Consider the following 22,462-nt stretch of genomic DNA (forward strand, 5'->3'; position numbering starts at 1 on the left):
ATAACTTTAAACATATATAATAATCACTGCTTTCATTTGCATTGAAATGAAATAAGAATATGGATTTTAAATTTTTATAAATATATATCATTCCAATGTTTTTCTTACTTAAATTGGCCTATTTTTGTTCCTTTCAGTTTTTGCATTCATCTATTTAAGGTCATCTCTGTAAGCCACTGGTTGGGAACCACCAATCTGAAGCCGCACAATAGCTTAATTATTACTTTTTATTGTTGCATAAAAAAATGATAAATTTTAATTTTTAAAATATTGTAATGTATTTTTATAGTGTATTTCTTCACATTTTAATCACGAGACAAAATCCACTGGACTCAAATAATGAAATATTTATAAGTCGTAACTCAGTCTAAAAGGTTTTTTGAATCAAATTTGTTACCTTTCTCAGACTTTTTCAATGCAATTAAAAATTTCTACCTACGAGAGTAAATGCGAATACATATTTACAAAGTGAATAGCTTTTTAAATGCATAGAAACGAAAAAAAAATCATAAAATATTACTTATTAAGTGATAAAATTTATACCAAATTATACCCGATATCGGATGCTAGGTCTATAAGAAGCAAAAGATCCACTGGAGATACATGGGAAAGATCCTCGGCAAGATCCCGCGGAAACATGTACTACAGATGAGAAAAAGAAAGCAAAAACGGACATGGAGAATTTGAAAAAAAAATCAGGGTCAGAAATATGTATTGGTTAATTTGCTTCTCTAAATTGAAAAATAAATTTGCCTTTTTTACCAATTACGAATTGCTTTTTTCTTTCATTCTATCTATGATCAAGAGCAATACTATACACGATGAACTTGGGACAATAGAATAAGGCACATTTTATTCGAAGGTGACATTTTCACATCAACCATATAAATCTTAGTATTTTTTTCGGATAGGTACTTCATAAGTTTAAGGAACCTTTTTCTTGAAAACAGTTATAATACATCTAATCGTCTGCAAGGTAGTCGTGGTGTTTCTTACCAAAAAAAAAAANAAAAAAAAAAAAAAAAAAAAAAAAAAAAAAAAAGGTCTTCTGGGCAGTTTGAAAAATGTGGTTTATCATTATATTGCCTGAAGTCCTTCATAGTTGAGAGAGATTATTTAAATTTAAAAATATCTTTAATTAAATACTAGCCGTCTTTGGCCGGCAAGTTTGGTCACCTTTCAAAGTTACCTTCTACAACATATAAACTTTAATGGTAACCAAGCCGAATGCACAGCACAACTGTATTTAAATATTCCAATCCTTCAACCCCTCCTCCAATTAGTTTTAAACAATATATTAACCCAACTTTTTCACCGTCTAGGTTCCTCCCACCGCTTTGACCGCGAGAAAGTATTTTGGTTTTAATTTGATCTATTTCCAAGAGATGTCCGTCCAAAGTTCTTTATGCTTTGGGTTTTAGTAACTATTTAAAATCTATCTGGGAGCCATTGAATCACATTAGCCGCGGAAAGTATGAGTTCGGGACATATGAGCATAGTAAGCAAAAGGAAGTATTAAAATTTCCATCTTTGTCGTGAGGTAAGATAGAGAATTCATCCCAAATGCTCCATTACGTGTTGTACTACAAAAGTTATAATCAAGTCATAACTTGAATATCGTATTATATATATGCTATTGCTCGAAATGACAAAGGAAAGAAAAAAAAATTAAGCTAAATAATTACTTCTTTTTTATTTCTATAAAAATACAAAATTATTCCAAATAAATAGTGTATAATTAATAAATTATACAGCATTATTTTAATTTTTACTTCAAGACAATCTAACAAAATGAATATAAATAAATACTTAATATATAACTAACAGGTATGTCTAAATTGATGTCACTTCACTTACCTGTTCATTGGTAATTAATCAGTTAGTAACCAATCAGAATATGTTTTTATTAGAGTGGAAATACATATCGTCGAATAGGAATAGTGCAAACAGCTAGTTGCCATTCACAACCACAAAATTACGAGAATTGATTGATATATTCTACTCAAGGATGTAGTTCAGCACATCTCTATTTTTCAACACTTATTAAATTATTGTTTAGCCAATCAAAGAAAATGAATAATAACGATAGTGTCGCCATTCGACAATATCACCTATATACCAATACCCGAATTTATGTTGCCATATGAGAGAAAACTTCAAATATACATAAATCACCTATAAGGAAAACATGAGTATAGTTAAGTACTAATCTACAATAATAAAATGAAGAGTTAGTGTGTCTTTGTCGCTCTAGGATTAGATTCCAGAACAGTTAGTTTTATCAATCTGGACAGCGGCAGCAAGAGGCAACTTTAACTCTCGATCCTAAATAAATTCAATTTAGATTATCCAGGATTAACGTTTGAAAAATAGAATTATCTTATTGGTTTAGCAAAAGCCACTGATGTAACTAAAACTACAAGTCAGTGACTCAACTGCTTCCTTGTCATTCGTTGTTGTTGTAGTTCATTCACATCGCACAATTGACGACGGTCTGGGAAATATCCCAGAGGATGATCCGAAAACATGCCATCACAATTTTGATCCTCTGCAGAGGGGATGGCACCCCTTTATGTAAGAAAATTTTACTAATGTGTTAATCGTAAGAAGTAGTAGATTACCTAGATTTAAAAAACTATCTTCTGTTCTGGTAAAAATTTTAACACAAGAAATAGAGATTCAATTAGAAGAAATAAATGAGAATTATTTTGTGAGAAATTTTACTTTTTGCAGAGACTTATAACAATTCAAATAGGGAACATTTATTATTATTAATTAAGTTGTTCAGTTCTAAAAATCCCATTATGTTAAGAATAATATCTGGTAAAATATAAGTTCTCTCTCACACTTTTTTCCGGTGCTACTCTTGATTGACATTTACTCGAGCTTTATAAAATAAAGATCTCGAGAGGGACAATAAATTTTCTACAACAATGGATATTTAAAGCAAAAAAGATGAAGAAAAATAAATCACCAAAAAGTTTTTAAATTTGCAATAACTTTCGAACAAATAGGAATTTTGAAGAAAAGAAAAATCCAGTTATAATACAAAATGGCCTTATCAATTCTGTAGCTGCATTTTAGCGGGCAGTAGATCATACAAACCTTGTTCTTTTACCCCCCCCCCCNCCCCCCCCCCCTGTTACATTGTTTCACACTAGCTGATTATTTTCAATGTATTTAGTGAGAGAAAAAGAGTCAATATTTCAGGCTTAAGACTGACCGACCCCCATCCTTTAAAATGTAGAAAATTCTCGAAACTGCAAAAGAAATGACTGAAAATGCAAAATATTTTGCTTTTTATTTCTTATTCAGAGAATCATCAGTATAATTGTCCCACAAGTGTAATATATTGTTTTAACACAAACAAGTTCAAATAAATCAGAAATAGAAGAATATTATTTCTTTTTTTTACTTCCAGATGCTTAACATTTTATATTATGCATTAATTACTGACCAACATCAATCAGGGGGAGCACAGTGAAAATTCTGAGCCAGGCCTGAGAGTGCAAACTTACATTTGTATGTAGGGCTCATTCTCAAAAATAAGGTATTTTTTTACTTGACTGGGCCAGGTTTTCCAGGTTGCTTTATGGAAAATTCCAAATTTAAAAAAAATAAATTATTTTCAATAAAAATGTAAATTGAAATTACAAATAAAATAGCAACTTAAGTAAGAATTTATAAATTATCTTTATTTAAATAAATCAGGAGATTTAAGTTATGCCAACTCTGATTCGAAATAATAAATTGTCAGAACTATAAACGTGACTGAAACTAAAAATAAGACTATGCAATCTGTTTTATAAAATAATCTTCTGCTTTTAGTAATAAATAATTGTATGCTTATATTAATAAACAATTGTATGCTTATATTAATAAATAATCCTCTGCTTTTATTTCATTATAAAAGCAGATGATTTATAACTAAAGCAAATGATACTGCACCTCTAAGGAATCAAAATGTATTCAATGAACTGCCGTATGTACAGGGATGAGAGTAGTCAGATAGTAAAAAAAAAAAAGAGGAAATCCAAGAATATATATCTATGCGAAAATACAAATCATGATGCGTAATTTTTAGATCGTGTAAATACGAATAACGATGCATAAGTTTTAGATAGCGTGAATACGAATCCCAAAGTCTAATTTTTAAGACTTGTATAAATACGAAAATCGATGTTTGATATTACAACCGCATAAACGAATCTCATTGGATTTTAAACTAGAGTGAATACGAATCACTAAATAGGGTTTTGAAAACGCATAAATACAAATTGCGCTATTGGATTTTTAAATGTAGCAAATAAGAATCGCAATGTATGATATTTAAATCGCGTGAATAGGAATGGCAACACGAAACTTTTAAATCAGGTAAATACGAAAATCGATGTTTGATAATAAAATATAGCGGCTTCGGATTCTTAAATTTTGTAAATAAGAAACGCAATGTATGATGTTTAAATCGCGTGAATAAGAATCGCAATGCGCAACTTTTAAATCAGGTAAATACGAAAATTGATATTAAAATCGCGTGATTAAGAATAGAGATATTAGAAGATTCTGGGCTTGGGATTTCTAAAAGGCTTGTTTGTACTGTTTTTGTTTAGCCATAATAAATGAAAATTTACAAGATTAATAGAATGAGCAAATAAATATTTTCACCGGAAATCTACCGCTATTTTTTTTTTATTATTTAGTTTGCTTTCGTGCCAGCAAAGAGCTACATCTGAATTACGAAAATACGAGCTATCTGGTGTGGGCAGGTAAAAATACGGAAAATCTTATTTTCTGAGCATAAGAGCGGAGAAAATCGCTAAAATAAGTAAAAATGCGAAAGGTTAGCATCTACGTTATAGTTTGAATTTTCTGTTTACCTGTGAAAATCGGAAATAAATATGATTATTTTATTTCAACGACTGAGTTTTCTGAAATATTTATTAAAAAAAAAACGATACTTTTAGAGAATCGCAGCTTTTGATTAAAATGCTGAAATTCGTGAAACGAAAAAAAAAGCAGAAAAATCTCCTTCCTGTTATGCAATATTTCATCAAACTAGCGGTTTCCGCCAATTTAAAAAAAAAAAACGCGTTTTCTGATTCAACTGAAACAGTTAGAACGTTATTCATTATGACAGCACAATAGATTGCTCAGTCCAATAGAACTATTACTGATTAATCACAAAGCAGATACTCTGTTTAATATACATAACATCAGGAACATACATAAAAACTTTGTTCTATGTTAGAAACACTCCCTGAGAGTTTTATGTAAATAATACGCTGATTCAAGAATGGTATACTAATTTTAATTAAGAGTTGCAAACATTTCAAATTAATTATTAGCATTTATAATTTCCCTCCTGGTTTTGGGGCAAAATTATTTTTTCCCCAGACCTTTTTCGAATCAAGTTTACCCTGCCAATACCCTGTTTAAGTACAAAATTCTGATGTTCTAGTTTTTAAAAAGAAAACGATTTGAGTCTCAGAGTAGAAAATGGGGCATGAATGCAAAGGGCAGAAAAGTTGGCAACTTTGCAATGAAAAGGCATTTCTGGAGCTGTCTCACCCTCCAGGTTGCTCAAACTTCATTTTATTTCAAGATATTTCCCAACTCAGAATATACTTCCTATCTTTGTCTGCAAGACTTCAAAATAACATCTTATATTCAAAATAAACCTTTATTCAATTTTAAATATACAATTTATGGGAGTGTGTATGCAGCATTTCAAAGAAAAGGTCATGGCAATGTTAGAATCATTATTTAATTTTCATTACAAACTATTAGAGGAAACTGATTTCATATTTACAATGTACAAATATAATGCAGTTAATTTAAAATAAAGGCAAGACAAATAAATGATGATTTGTAATTTGAAATGTCGTTAATACAAAAAGTAAACTGTTTTTCAAAATGATGACTGATCCTATGTACAATGGAGAAGCAACATATTAGTCAATAATATATTTTAACGTTTCATAAATATAAGCATTGAATTTTGGTTCACAGTATCTGTTTGGCAATCAGTTCATACACCATTCTACGCCTGAAATAAGGCATATGTTCCTAAAAAAAGTAATAAAAAGTTAATAATAAAGCAGACAAAAAAGTTTTTCAGAAATTTACTTAATAAGCCTACCATTTATCAAATCACATTTAAGAAAGTCCCCTTTTTCATTTTAAAGAATTTTTTTCAACATTTCGACCTTACTTAAAATGTCTAGTTGCTTAAGATAATTCTTTCATAAATCCCTACATTAATTTATTAAAATATAAGAGGGCTATAGGATAAATTCATCCAAGAACCAAACAATAATTTAATTATAAAAATATAGTCCTTCTTTTACTCAAGTAGATTGAGTTGATATGAACAAAATTAGATTTTTTTTGTATGAACCTTAAATAAAAAATCAGTATCTGCTATTGTGCAAAAGTTGATCATCAAAAATATTTTAAAAAGAAATAAAATTTAATTAACTATAAAAAATAAACAAATTTTTTTTAAATTCCCAGTCTCAAATTTAGCCTTCAAAATTATTTGAAGACTAAATTTTTAGTCCTAAGTATGAAACATCTGCACTCAATGAGACAGTTAACAAATTACAGTATTTTTAAATTCATTAAAAAAAAATTACAAATACTCCTCACAACTAAGTAAAACTATATAAACATATCTAGAAGAATTCGCAGATAGTATTGGGGCCAATTCTACAATACTAGATGATGCATGCACCAGCAAACTTTCTGGACATACCGATTGCAATAAGACCAGTTAATTATATAGTAAAAATATATCAGTAAGTATTTTTTCTACGTACTTGTGTAAATGTTATAGGCGCATCTCTAGAGATATATTCAGCATATTTTAAAGTGAACATGCCACAGTCACTACCATTCATTTGCTTTGGAATATCCTGAAAATATTACAGATTGTCACTCAATTAATTATTATAACGTAACATTAAGCATATTCTGAAAGATAAGATATTAAAACTACTCATATTAAAATAAACAAAAATAAATAAAATAAAAAGATTTTCCAAAAGAAGTAAGTAAACATAATGAAGGATAAGATATTAGTGCTTTAAGTTTTATTTTAATGTAATGCACACACAGATGGCAAAAATCAAGAAACATAGCAAAAAGATGTGAAATTAAAAAAAATAAATAAATAAAAAAATTTAAAATGAATTAATTTGGGGAAATAAGTCAACTATTTTGCGAGCAGTAAATTTACTACTTAACCATACTTAAATTTTAATATTGCTTCATGGGGATAAGAGAAATATTTAGATAATATGAAAGTGGTCATAGGAACCTTATTTAAACAGAGCAAATATATAATTTTATGAAAATTAGTGATTCACTCTCTATACGCCACATTGGAAACCCCAACATTTTACTTAATCTTTCACACTTTATGAGTATAAAGTTAATTTAGGTTAGTTTTTAGACTTTCTGTCAGGGTGGTTACTTTTTAATATCTTCAGATATATGAAATTAAAAAAAAATTGGTAAATGATAAAAACTTTGAAAAACAAAGTGGATATTTGGAATTAATCAATAAGAATCTCTTATCCTAATTTAATTACATATATTCCAACAATATTAATTTATCACTTGGTTTCATAAATACAGATAACAACCAATAATAATTTTTTTTAGTATTATTTTACCTTCACAATTTCATAACTGTAAGTATTTGGCTGCATAGCAGTTTTCTTTTTATCTTTCATTTCAGCTATAAGATAGTCTCTGAAAAAGAAACAAAAAATTTCACAACTATTGCAAGTAAAAACAAATTTTAGTGATTAACATTAATATTTAAAACATAATGTACTTACTCAACTATTTTTAGACATGCTCCCTCACCATTACCCATGCTATCATAATAACTCAACTTTTTACATCTCTGGTCAACAACCTAGTCAAAGACAAAATCATCATTTTATTAAGAGCAATTCAATAAAGAACAGTTGATATACACAATGTGAAAAACCCAAAGGAAATATTAGGGATAATAGTGGTCAGAGAGTAAAAAAGAGGACATCCAAGAATGAATTAATACACATATGCGAAAAAACAAATCATAATGCATAATTTTTAGATCGTGTAAATACAAATTCCAATGTCTAATTTTTAAATCATGTATAAATAGGAAAATCTATGTATCATATTACAACTGCATAAACGAATCACGACATTGGATTTTAAACTAAAGTGAATATGAATCACTAAATAGGGTTTTAGAAAACGCATAAATAGAAATTGCGCTATTGGATTTTTAAATCTGTCAAATAAGAATAGCAATGTACAATATTTAAATCACTTGAATAAGAATGGCAATGTGCAACTTTTAAATCAGGTAAATACGAAAATTGATGTTATGGGATTTTTAAATATTGTAAATAAGAATCGTAACCAGCAACGTCTGAATTACAAAAATAAAAGTTATCTTGCGGCAGGTAAAAATATGGAAAATCTTATTTTCTGTGCATAAAAGCGGAGAAAATAGCTAAAATAAGTAAAAATGCAAAACGGAGCGGCATAGTTTGAATTTTCTGCTTAACTATTAAAATTGGGCATAAATATAAGTATTTTATTTAAATGACTTAATTTTCAGAAAAAGTGGAATATTTATTAAAAAAAAAAAACCCCGAAACTTTTAGAGAATTGCATTTTTTGATTAAAAGGCTGAATTTCGTATGACAAAAGACAAGTGGAAATACGCTAAAAAATCTCATCAATGATACATTCTATTGAAATGAAAGAATTTTGTTTAATCACTAATTATTTTCTCATGGGAGCATGATTCTTCATGAAGAGTATGCTGGTGAATTCTTAAAGATATTGCACATTTTAAGCAGAATTGTTTGTTGTTGTCGCTTGACAAGTGCAGAAAAGTACAATTCAAATGGGACCGAAGAAATGGAGCACAGCCCTGGCCACACCTCCGACGTCATAGAGGGGTTCGCCATTGCCTCGAGAGGTTGGACTTCTACCTGTTGGTTCGCGGAAGGTATTTTATTTCCCTTCTACCACCCACTGGAAAACCAGTGGAGGCATTCCCAGTGTTAGTGTTCCAAGTAATTTATTTTCAAAAAGAAAACTTGTCAAGATGAAAATAAAAATTTTGGCTCAGTATTGAATACATAGACAATCTGACACAAATTTAAGACTGTGTTAATATTCTTTTTTAAGGTATTAATTGAATAGTATCATGATATGAGAATGTGGAACACTGTTTATATAACTTGTTTGGTTAGAAAGATTTCTGAATTTAGGCTGTGTACAGTGTACCTCTTAAACAGACATTCATAATCTAGAGAGGGGAACAGAAACATTAGTTAGAAGTCTTTTAAAGAGACTGAACAGTAGTAGCTGAATAACGTATTACAATTTTTTTTTTAATTAAATTTAAAATGTAATAATTGACTTATAAGATTTTTTTAAACCATTGAAATAGATTTCAATAGACACAATGCCATACTACAAAAACAAGTTAGTGGACAATTCCTCAGTTACCCATACAAAATTTTTGTAATTATTTCCAAATCAAACATAAAATAAAACTAAATTTCAAAACTTCCTTCATCTCACAAAATGAATCTCTGAATTTCCTGAAAGAAGTATTTAATTGGAAGAAGTTATAATCAGAAGTTTAAAATATTTATGTGTTGTAAATGAATGCTTCCTTAAATAGATTTAAAAAAAAAAAATCAGAAAAAGTTTTATAACTAAAAAATTTATGAACATTCCTAAGTAACAAAGATATGTGATGTATGGCTAAACAGTCAAAAGTGTTAGTTAAAAAATCTAAATTAGTGAATGACCTACTAATTATTAGTTTCATTTAATAAAAACTCTAATAAGATAATATTTTTAAAAAAATCATCACTTAAATGTTTTATATGACAGTCTGAGAAATTGAAACTGAAATTGTCTAATTTGTTTAATATGTTTTCAGAGGAGCCAACTTTCTACACTAGCTATCAGAAGTACGATAACAAAAAAATACAGATAGTTAGTGTTAATGAAACTGAAAGCATAATTATAAGATGCATATATTACTTAATTCCATATAGGTATATAATATTAATAAAAATATGCAGAATTTACTTTTAAATAAAAAAAAAGTAACATTTACATGATGTTACTAAATTAAAATAGAATCTGAAATTGCTCAATTGTTTAATTTTTTTTTATAGGTGCCAACTTTTCACATTAGTTATTGATAATCAGAAGTACGAAAAAAATATTAATAGTTAGTATTTAGGAGATTCAAATTAGCATAATTTTAAGATGTATATGCCACTTACTTTCATATAGATATATAATATTAATAAACAGTGCTTGAATTTACTTTTAAAATAAAAAAAAAATAATAAGATTTAGATTAAGGCACAAAACAAAACTAAAAAGTTATACTTCATTATAAAATGATACAATTGACTTGATTACTTGGAATAAATGTTCTTGTTTAAATTAGAGTTAGCTCTTATTGCCTTCTTATCATCATACATTTGAAACCTTTGATCACAGCGTTTTAGATTGCAGTTTATGTCCTTTCGCTTTTCTATAAGGAGGACGATAAAACTTGTTGGAAGGGGAAAGATTTGATTTTTTTGCTTTTAGAACTGTTTAAGGATAACATGGTTGCTACAGAAAAAAATGAACAAAATAGTTGCTTTTAGTAGCTTAAAGCATGAAAATAGTAGCCAAAAACTATGAAAATAGTTGCCTAAATAAGAACAAAAATTCATAAAAAATATGAATAAACTTTTGTTAATGACTTAATTGTCATATACCACGATCCATTTAGTCAAGCTGGTGGCAAATGTGATAATTTTTATATAAAAGTTGATATTCTAGCAGTATTTTCCCTTTATCAATAATTGATCTAGGAAATATTTATAAAGTTCAGTGTGTTCAGAAATTATCGCGGGCCGCAGATTTTCAACCCAGGTCATGCTAAAAAAATAATCGCTAGGAGTACACAAAAGTCTCCCAATAGTCTCCTTTTCCTGAAAATAGTTGCTTTTTTTTAAAACCTTTTCAGGCAAAAAAAGTTGCCATAGTCGCCTCATGCCAAAAATAGTTGCAAATAGCTGCATTTTAGTCGCCTGTGGTAACCCTGGGATAAAAAAAAATATCATAGATAAATTTTAATCTACAAAAATTCCCAATTCTTGGTATAGTGCGGCTTTCAGGAGAACTCCACCAGATACCAGTCGCGCGTCATGGTGTGTACCGCGGTTATGAGGAAAAGTCACTTCGAATAGGGGTGAATAGTTTTGTCTTGTTCTTTGCATAGGTCAGCGTGAGTAAACTAATTAACACCTTCATTCCCCCATGAGAAATGTGCTGTAGCTTGTAACCATAGCAGCAGACAGTCCCAGACATTTGGTCTGGAGTTCTCCTCAAAGCCGCACTATAGTTACGGGGAAAAATTTTGAAAACAGATTATTGCAGAAATTCTCAAAAACCATAATTTTTATTACTCAACCATAAGATTGCAATAATTATGGATGAATTGTATAAATTGGAACATCTATATTTTTAAAAAAATGAACACTTTTAGGGAGAATGAGGACACAATTGCTCAGTTTTAAAATAAGTACTTACTAATAAGGCCCAATGCATTTCTAAGTGGAGAGGCACAATAATGAGATCATTCGCAAATATATCTGTTTTTCTAGTCCATCTTAGAAGTGGCCGACTAGCACCCTCTTTTTTCAGTTTAGAATAAAAGAAAGAATTAAAGCAGAATACAGTGGGATAGCCATCCAATTTACTTCTCCTTTCTATTAAGCCCAAATAAAAGTTTATCACCTAAAGGAATAAAATATAAAAGATAAGAATACTGTTACATTAAAACATAGAATTTATTTTTTAAAATTATGATTGATTTGAACAAATGCAAAGTTAGTAATAAAAACGTCAACCTTTAAGGGTAACTCATTAAACAGTTTAAAATCAATTTTGAAATCATTATCCAATTATGTTCTAGTTTTGGAATTAAGTGCATCTTACAGTTTTAAGGTTGTGCAAAATTACTAAGTTCATTTCAATATATTTCTAACAAAGTAAAAAGTCTAATTAAACAATTTTGACAATTCAATTCTAAAAATTCACTTCTAAAATCATGCGCCACAATTTTTTTTCTTTCTTTAAAATCAAGTCAAAAAATATTTTTAAGCAAAACAAACATGACATTACCCTACATATCCTAACACGCCACACACCCTATGCTTAAAGTAACTTTTTCATTAAACTGTTGCAAATGTTCAACACTTAAAAAAAGTTTAAGTCCTAGATACCTAGTTCATTTTAAGTTAAGCCATCTGGAATGTGCGAGAATCATCTAATTTTGGATGCTTCAATGATGAAACTCTTTAAATAGCAGTATTTTTCAGAAAAAAAGTGAAGCATCTTAGTTAAAACTTAAGTTTTCTTGAATCAAAGCGTGAAAATAATGTTTCTTTTTTAATAAAAGAGAAAAAACTTGTCCAAACACAAAGTTGTCCAAAAAATGTAATAAGTTGTTTTTAAATTAAATTTATTGAAAAACCTTACAAAAATTCTGGTAAGTCAAGCTTTTACTTAAATTGAGGAAGGAAAAAAAAATATAGATTTTTTTAAAAATTAAACTACAAGGGGTTTCATGAGCTTTCCGGAGAGTGACTTTTTTCCTTCACTTAGAAGTAATACACAAAAAATTACCTGATCATTCAACCAGTTTAGATGAGCTAACGTAGCTACATCATTCCTTGCAATCTCAAGGGTTTCCCGCACTTCCAAAATGCTAAGCTTTTCATCCAAAGGTGCTGGAGCAAAAGCCCTATCAATTATAGCATCCATTTCCGGAGTGATTTCTAACAAAACAATGAACATTTTTAACAATCATGTTATAACTCTGTATGTTGGCGATAAAGGACACTGTCACAAAAATTTAATTTTTTAAGAGCTGGCTTTAGTATCTTTTACCACTAGAGGAAGTTGGACATGGTGTTCCTTCAAACTGCCAAACTTCACCATTTATTATGACAGGATATAGCGCCCTATATCACTAGATAGAGTAAAAAAATTTAAAACACGGACATAGTGTCAACTCTATTTCAGAAATAAATGAACATGGGGTGTCCTTTACCTTCAACATACAGATCTATGAAAAACGTTTATATAGATTTTTTTTTTATAAAAGAGTATTTACCTGGAAGAACTTCCACTTCCATATCCACATCTTCAGGAAATATAAAACCCGCCAAGCGCTGCTCTTCACGTCTTCGCTAAAATAAAAAAAAGTATAAAATTGAAACTTCACCCAAAAAGTATCTTTTTTAAAAATTAAGATAGAACTCAAAAGAGGAAAATTTTAGAACAGTAAAAAAAAAGTATTAAAAAAAATTAGGTTTTATAGTTAAAGAATAGCAACATTATAATTAAAATATTGTTAACTTACCATTTCCTCAGCAGTCTTAGCTTCTCTCTGAAAATATAATTTTTCTTTACTACTTTGAAATGAATTTTGTACAAATGCACAATCAAGCAATGACAATATATATAAACAAAAGAGATGTATTTTGGGCAGAAAGAAAATCTAAGTTTCATTTTTTTTTTTAAATTTTCCAAACTACTTTACATTTACCTACATTGTTGAAGGATTTCTGATTATGCTGAACATGCTTAATGAATGATTTGATTTGTTTTTGCTCAAGCTTATTAAGCTCAAAAGTGATAGAGCCTTTTTTAAGTGTAATTTTGTAAAACTGATATAGCGTTTAAAAAAAAAAAGTTGCTTTAACTAAGCAGAAATTTGTGAAGAGACTGCTTTTTGAAATGGAATTTTCAGTGAAATAAACCAAATCCATCCTGCCTCTATTCAGAATGTGAATGTTTTGTAAAAAACAAAAAACAAAGGATTTAATTAAGATAATGTTGGTTTTAGTGTTGCTTTTTAGCAGTTTTCCATTTTGATATTTTTAAATTAAATTTTGTTCTAGTTTTAAGTGTAATTTTGTAAAAATGATATAGCGTTTTTAAAAAAAGTTGCTTTAACTAAGCAGAAATTTGTGAAGAGACTGCCTTTTGAAATGGAATTTTCAGTGAAATAAACCGAATCCATCCTGCCTCTATTCAGAATGTGAATGTTTGGTAAAAAACAAAGGATTTAATTAAGATAATGTTGGTTTTAGTAGCACTTTTCCATTTTGATATTTTTAAATTAAATTTTGTTCTTAATTTTTGTTTAATTCTATTTTTATACTTTGATTGTGTAGATTTTATATCACATGAATTTGAATGGTAATTAATAATTTGAAACCATACATAAATACAGATTACAATGAGTTATTTTAAATAATGTGAATATAGATCATAAAGTTCAATTTTAAATCATGTTTGCATAAGTAGGAATCAGAGAAAAAAGAAAAAATTTTTTTTGAGGGGGATTAAATTAAAATATTGAGAAAAATAAATTCTCATAAAAGCTATGTTCATTATTTAAAGTGAAACAACATTTAATGGAAATTTCAAAGATATAGGAAAACAAAAAACTTACTCTTGCTTTAAAACGATGAACTTTTTTCTCATTTTCATATACATGCTGAAGTGTTTTTTCAGTTTTTTCAATCATGCTAGTTTTCCTATAACATTAAAAAAAACTACAACATTAGCCCACAAATACAATATGGTTAAAATTATATTTAATTTATGTAATTATAATTAAATTTTGTAATAAAAAAAACTGATACAATAATAAAATAAATATTCTGAAGATTTAAATCGATACAGCGGCAAATAATATTCATGCACTTAGAATAATTTTAAAGATTTTGTAGAGCCAAAAATAATAGTTACACTGTATATGTTTATGTGTATAAAATGAAAAATTTCACACATGTATAGTACAATAACATAAGAGTTGAAACTTTTTTTAAAGACATTTCAGTTATTCATATTCCTTATTTTATGAGAAAGTTGACGATATAACCGATTTGAAACCCAAATTACAATGCGATGCTTATAAAAACAAATGCAAGGCGTGATATGCGCATTGTTATTTTTTTCCTTATTTTTATATAATATTCCTTATTTTTTTTTTTGTATCATCTATGATTGAGCCCCTACCAACTTTTGTTCACAGCATTTCATATTTAAGTATTATTCCTTCTCTCTTCTAAAAAAATGAAAGATTAAGTTTTAGAAGTATTTAAGGATTTGAAATAATTATCCTAAATAAGTTGCAGATAAGATTTCATAAATCTTAGTAGTTAAGGGCAAAAAAATTACTTTAAATAGATTATGAAAATTCGTACAGACCAAACATTTTTATTATTCAACCGTAACCCTGACTATGAAATTGTAATAATTATGGATAAATTATAATTGTTAGAACCTCCGTCAATATGACCAGTTAATGAACGTTTTAGAAGATATTTATTTTAAAAATTTGCTTAAACTACTAATCACATGTAGTAGCAATCCTACATTTCTTTTTTCGAAAATATTACTTATACCAAACTGCACCTCATTCTGAATTTTTAGCTGATTTCACTCATTTTCAAAGAAGATTTTATTTATTCAAATTCTAGGATTCCCATTCAATTTCAGAAAGAAAAAAAATCCTTTACTTTTCCTGATATAACAGGTAAATTTAAATGAAAATCACGGCCGTATTTTATCTATACCATACAATTTTCCATAAAAAAAAAGCAGATTTTTTTTAAATTTGTAATGACGATTATTACATTATGTGAGTAAAAAATCTGAATAACTGATTGCTGTTACTGGCAATTCTAAAACTGATTATTTTCTAGGAATCTTTTAGGTTTTAGTGAAAAAATGCGACTTTCCTACTTTTTAGAGTCTAAATAAAATTCCTTGTCAATTTCAGATTTTTGCCTCTCCTCCCTTGTACAAAAAAAATAATAATAATAAAACTAAATTATATAAAATTAAAGTTAACTTACAAGTCTGCAATCCAAGCATCAGAGAAAAGGCCAGCACATTTCATTGAAGTTTTTCTAGGTCTAGAAATAAAACATTTCTTATTCATTTATCAGAGTTAATACAATTCATAAGAAAAAAAAATAAGAAAAAATCAGAGTTAACAACAAACAAGGGTTTTAAGATAAATTTACATCACAATATATTTCATGTCAGTTTAAAATTTAAGATAATTAGTGGGAAAAAAATGATTTGATGTACAGAAATAAAAAATATAATAAAACTTCTCTAATAAAAAGAGTTCCTCATTTTTTTCTTTCTTCTTATTTTTTTAAAAATATTTTTTATAACATTTAATTTTACTATTAAATAGAATGAATAATGTTGAGGCTATGAGTATCATAAACTTCACAGTTCAATGTTTAGATTTTAATTTTTTGAAAACTGAAGAAATTTTATTTAAAGATATTTCAGTCCTCAACCAAGTAATATATCATATGGTTTTGTCCACATCTTAATTAGAAGACATACATTTCAAACTATGTTGCAAAATTACTTAACAAATAATATATATATATTTTTTTTTTTTCACAATTCGAAAGCCGACTAAGAAGTACTGTGTCAAAAACTACAAAGTACAAGAACATAGAACAACCAACTGATCTGGCATCTTTCAAATACATAGCACAAGAGCTGAATGGCAAAGAAAAATTACCAAAGAGAAATGTATTTAAGTGTGAAAAGTAAATATACAGTAGAGCGCAGATTATCCGAAGCCTTATTATCTGAACTGTCCGAAAGTTTTGAATACCTTTTAACTTATCGACAATTATATCCTAGTATAAATAATATCCACTACATCTGAAGACCATATTTAATTTACAACTTTAATGATACGACCCAGGATTTCAAATGATAATGAAACTGTTGCTGAAATTTTGAATGTAAATCGGAACTCCACAGACGAAGATGAAGAAGCAGGCGATCAAGCTCAAGATAGTGTACCTTCTCATATAGATGCATGCAATTCGTTAGTTATTGTAATGAATTGGCTAGAATGTCAAAATGATGTTGATCCAGTTCAGTTGATTTACTTAAAAAGAATAAGGGATATGGCTGCTCAAAAAAGAGCATCTTCTTTGAAACAAAAGTCTTTGCTGGATTTCTTTTGCAATGGAAAATAAAGAAAAATGTGGTAAAATCAGTAATTGAGGAAAAAAATATAAAGAGCTGAAATATAAGAAAAATTTAAAATTAAAAAAAATAAATAAGAAATATTTAAAAATTGAAAAAAAAAAAAAAAAAGACTTTTAAACACGTCAGAGCTATTTTAGATACAACTGCATGGAAAAAGTGCGAAGGGAAGTTAGTGTATAAGTATTAATAATTTAAACCAGATTTTAGACGACTTTCCAATTATCCGAACCACGTTCGGCACCGAGCAGTTCGGATAATCGGCGCTCTACTGTATATAGATAAATAAAACTGTATGTCGTGATCATGGCATTAAGAAATATAAATTTTATATCATCTGTCATGTATAGAACATATGCCTAAATTAAACTTTTATCAAATATCCTTGTTTGGTTGCAAATATGCCTATCAAAATTATGTTTAAAAAATTGACATTAACAATTATATCTACTATAATAACTTTATCTAGGTATAAAGAAATTTTAAGATTTTTTTCTTATTTAATAAAAATATAATAAAGTAGTTCAAAATATAGTACTTGATCATAGATAAATACATGAATTTCTTGCAAAAATGTTGTTTAAGTATTTTGAATGTGAAGATAAAAAATAAAACATTAAGGAAAAAGAAATTTCAAAACTAGATTTTCTAAAGAAATTTCAAAGCTACTCCAATGATTTCTAAAGTTGCTCAAACCATCTATAGATATATGAGACTCATTTTAAATACTGAAATAGCATAGCATAGTGATAAAAATTTGTCTAAATAACAATGAGTTAACGCATAAGTCTTCATCTGATTATGAATTTTAGAAAAATAAAACAATATTTCGAATAAAAATTCGTAAATTTCAATCCACAATTATCAGTTAGAAAACCTCTGATCTAGAAAAAAGTCATTGTTTCAAATTAAAAAAAAGCACTTTTATAAGAGAGTTGATGACGAGTAAAAAAAGGAAAAAATTACACACAATTACAAAAATGGAAACAACTTATAAATTAATTAAAACAATAAGTAATAAATAAAAGAAACATACTTCCATTTTGGAAGTTCAGAATACTCAATAACTTGAATCTCTTCATCACTTGACTCTGCAAATGTAAGAAAATAATTTTTATTTGGTGGAAAATAAACATGGAATGAAATATTGAGTGCGAAAAAAATAAAATATAGAGTATACAGTAAATGTAAAATGAAATATAGAGTATTCAGTAATGATTGTCTTTGATAGACATTTTCGGAATTATCGTACAAAACTAGTCTAACAAGCATACACAAATTTCTGCTAAAATAGTTAAGTAAAGACAATTAAAATGCTGTCAAAATTAGTCAAATAATTTAATGAGGAAAGTGAGATGAAAAACATCAAAACTAATTTCATTGTCCAATAAAATTCGCTAGTTTCTAACTATCACTTTTAAACTTCTGTTTCCCCAAGCAACAAAACAGATTTTTATGTTTTTAGTCCATTTTTTGTCATTAGGGCAAGCTACAATTTGAAAGCATTTTTTTTTAATTATAGCTTAAATATAAATTTGCAATCCTTAGTGTATAATTATTTTTTAATTTCATTATTAAGATTTTAAAAATTAAAATTGAGGGCAGGCATTATAGAACATCCTGAATATTTATACACATGATACTGCAAAAAAACATGAAAATAAAACAAGAACCATATCAAATTAATGCACAGAGAATAATATTTTGAATGTTTTTTTTTTGTGCTAATTCATTTACAATCTAAATTATAAAGATTAAGAGAATTTTCTAAATAAAAAATCATATTATATCCTAAATAAAATTAAAGCACATTTCAGTTTTCTCAAAATTAAAAATAAATATGAAATATGTATTTTAAAAAAGATTCTAAACTTCCGTGTTCAAAACTATTTTTAAATAAATGCATCATTAAGTCATTATTTCGCTTAATTTATTTGTAAACAATTGTGTAGTACTTCTTTACAAAATAAAATTTACATTTGTTTAGTTAAATGAACAAATGTAAATTTGTCAATTTTCACATTCACAGTAAATTTCTCAAACCTAAAAAATTCTTTCCAAAACTTTATTACTAATTCTTCTAACCAATTTTGTCAGTTAATTTACTGAAAGAGATCAATATTTCACAATGAATTCATAAAATCTGCCAGACAAATGTAAGCATAAGCAAAGATTAAGATCATTTGATAAGACAACTGCAAGAGTATTGTGCTAGCTAAAGACAGTACATGAAACAAGGGAAAGAGTACTAAAAAAGAGTGGAAATCTTTTCATAACTTTTTGAATGATACAATTAGAAATTTTAAACATGGTTGTCTTGAAAAAGTTTAACATTGCCCTCCTGAGAAGAACAAATAAGCATTGTTTTAGTAATGATTCTGAGTATTCTGCTCATGATCTGCCTATAGAAATAGCTACTTAAAATAAATTGAAAATATTTTTCTTCTTTCTTTTGTGAGATGAAAATGTAAACAAAAAAGAGCTTAAAACAAAGTATATTGAGGCAAACTAATTTTAGTAAAGAGAAATAAGATTAACAACAAACTTTCTGTTACAATTGTTTCTTTTTTAAAGATTATTTTAAACTTATTCAGAGTTGCAACAAACTCTTTGAAAAAAAATTCTCACTTTTCCAGATTGATATTAAGCATAAATTTTATTATTAATTTTTTGTAATGCCTAAATATGACACAAAACTAAATTTTTGCTACTACAGTTAAAAATAAATAGTTATTCAAAAAAAAAAGAAAATCAGTTTTAGGTACTTCAAATTGAAATTAACTTATATCCCACAGTTTTTTGGGTATTTTGGTTAATCCTATTTTTCAAGATTAATTAAAACACCCTGACATTTTCCTATTCTGCTGTTATCTTATTGTTTTAGTATTTTCAACACCTTACATATCTTTGGAATACTTAAAATCAACGTGCAAAAATATATTCAAATACAAATTACCTTTTTCAGACACACTTTGAGTGTGATTCAGTTGAGAATTCTTTTTATCAAAGTAAGGAACAAGAGCACATGGTTTGTAGTACTTGCTTAAGAAGTCTTTCACATTCTCTTCAACTTTTTCTTTTTTAAAGTGACAACGTGTATTTGATACATCATCATCTCTATTGAAAATAAAAACATGAACATTTGAATCATAAAGAAATTCAAACTAAGATATTACTCAAGTTGGGAACTTTGTTTAATCCCAACATTAGATAAAAAAAAAATAATAAAAATTATGTGGTTGTTATATTGTAGTGCTTAAAAACAATTTCTTACTCATATCATAAAATACTAAACTAAATTTAACAAAATAATGCTTCATTTAGTTTAATAAAAATTTGAACACACTAACAGAATAGTTGATAATAACCCATAACTCAGTGATGAGCTTGGCCAAAAGGCAAAAAAGCTGAATTTTCATGTGAGTAAATCTTACGTGATTTATAGCAAAAATATAAGTAACATTTTCTCATCCAGTTTTGCTGATGTTGTAATGCCTGCATATAGCAATAATCATCGATAGAAAAACTTTCACATTTATAGTAACTAATTCAAGAAAAAAACTTACATTTTACAAGAATTGCAATAATGGATTTTAAAATCGCGCAAATACAAATAGCGATCTTTGATTTTAGAATCGTGTGAATATAAATCACAGTATTGAAATCAGGTAAATGAAACTCGATATTGGATTTCAAAAATGTAAAAATACAAATCATGATGCGTAATTTTCAAATCGCATAAATACGAATTACAATGTGTTTTTTAAATCATGTGTAAATACAAAAATAGATGTTGGATATTACAAACACAAAAACGAATCATGACATAGGACAAATTAGTGTGAATGCGAATCATTACATAGAATTTTAAAAACGCCTCAATACAAATCGTGATATTGGATTCTTAAATCTCGTAAATAAGAATTGCAATGAACAATATTTAAATTGTGTGAATAAGAATCAAAATGAGCAACTTTTAAATCAGGTAAATACAAAAATTGACGTTCGATATTAAAATGCAGCAACTTCCGGATTACGAAAATACGAGCTCTCTAGCGGACGGGTAAAAATTAAGAAATTTCTGCCCGTAAAAGCTAAAATAAGTAGATATGACGAAGGGGTGGCAGGTACGTAGTTTGAATTTTTTTACATATTATATCTATATATCAAATCGGAAATATAATTATTTAATTTCAACAACAAAAGCAAAAAAGGCTGAAATCCGCTAAAAAACGGAAAAATCCCATCCCTGTAATAATAAAAATTAAAACAAAGCATTGCATTTTGCTAGTGTTTTCCTCACCATTTTCTCATAATTTTTAGCTATTTGTTATTTTAATCATTATTTTAAATTTTAAAAATCTTTTGTTGTTTTTATCTCCGAGAAAATTAAAACAAAGTTTGCATCATTTACTTTTTCAAAAACATTCCGGACTTAGATAAACTATTAAATTATTTTAATTAAATAAAAAGTTAAGCATTTGCTTTGACACTTTAAAAGTAGTTTTTTAAAAAAAGCTATATAACATATTCTTCACTGGCTCATAAAAATATCAATAGTTAAGATTTCATAACTTTTATTCCATGTACATACAAGAATAATTACAGAAAATTAAAAAATTCAGATCAATCTTAAAATGAGAAGAAAATTTTTTACATTTTCTCAGATATTTTAAAGCTCATTTTAACTTTTATAAAGGTTTAAGAATTCTGGTGTTAATTTTCTATACTAATTCTTAAAAAATAAGATCACGCTTTTAGTGTTCCTTTCATTACATTAGATATCATACCTGCCAACCTGCCAGGGAAAAAAATAGGAACATGTCACGCAGTCGCGACATTAAAGTTTACTTCTTTACACTAAATGTTTGTATAATTGTAACTGTATAAGACTTAATGTAACAATCATTATTGATTATAATACATATCAACCTGATTATTATTCTTATTCAACAAACTAATTAAACAGAAATGATAGCTGATTTTAACAATTTAAAACATATTCAAAAACAAAATATTTTATTATTACTCAAACATATGTGACAATAAACACATATAAAAAAAATAATCAATTATTCTCGTTAAGTGCTACAGTTGTAGTAGATTTGGCTGATTTTAAAAACTTTTCATCAAACACTTGTCAATAACAAGGCTGAATCATTTGTCGCAAAAACACTGAATTTGCCGAATTTTTGACATTTTTTCAGATTACCGTGTGGAAAAACATTCAAAGCTAAACTCAAATTGAAGAGATGCGTTCCGAGTAAACATTCAACACCGGTACGGTTGCAAGTAAAAGACAAGGAGTCAGGAAGCTAAA

General features: G+C 27.6%; 1 protein-coding gene across 3 annotated transcripts in view; it reads right to left on the bottom strand.

Annotated features, from left to right (window-relative positions):
- Positions 1 to 5,746: 5,746 nt before the first annotated feature.
- LOC107437697 (sentrin-specific protease 1) overlaps positions 5,747 to 22,462 on the bottom strand; it is a 35,058-nt gene continuing 18,342 nt past the window's right edge. For all 3 annotated transcript variants that reach the window (XM_016049774.3, XM_043045865.2, XM_071186789.1), the window contains 12 exons: positions 20,099 to 20,259; positions 18,179 to 18,233; positions 15,972 to 16,031; positions 14,561 to 14,645; positions 13,463 to 13,489; positions 13,214 to 13,289; positions 12,724 to 12,875; positions 11,626 to 11,832; positions 7,845 to 7,924; positions 7,677 to 7,755; positions 6,819 to 6,914; positions 5,747 to 6,066 (listed from right to left, as the gene is read on the bottom strand). In XM_016049774.3, coding sequence (XP_015905260.1) covers positions 6,004 to 6,066; positions 6,819 to 6,914; positions 7,677 to 7,755; positions 7,845 to 7,924; positions 11,626 to 11,832; positions 12,724 to 12,875; positions 13,214 to 13,289; positions 13,463 to 13,489; positions 14,561 to 14,645; positions 15,972 to 16,031; positions 18,179 to 18,233; positions 20,099 to 20,259 — 1,141 coding nt within the window. In that variant the 3' untranslated portion in view covers positions 5,747 to 6,003. The remainder of the gene's footprint in view (positions 6,067 to 6,818; positions 6,915 to 7,676; positions 7,756 to 7,844; positions 7,925 to 11,625; positions 11,833 to 12,723; positions 12,876 to 13,213; positions 13,290 to 13,462; positions 13,490 to 14,560; positions 14,646 to 15,971; positions 16,032 to 18,178; positions 18,234 to 20,098; positions 20,260 to 22,462) is intronic.

Source organism: Parasteatoda tepidariorum, chromosome 10 (assembly GCF_043381705.1).
Source record: "Parasteatoda tepidariorum isolate YZ-2023 chromosome 10, CAS_Ptep_4.0, whole genome shotgun sequence".
NCBI classification, from domain to species: domain Eukaryota; kingdom Metazoa; phylum Arthropoda; class Arachnida; order Araneae; family Theridiidae; genus Parasteatoda; species Parasteatoda tepidariorum.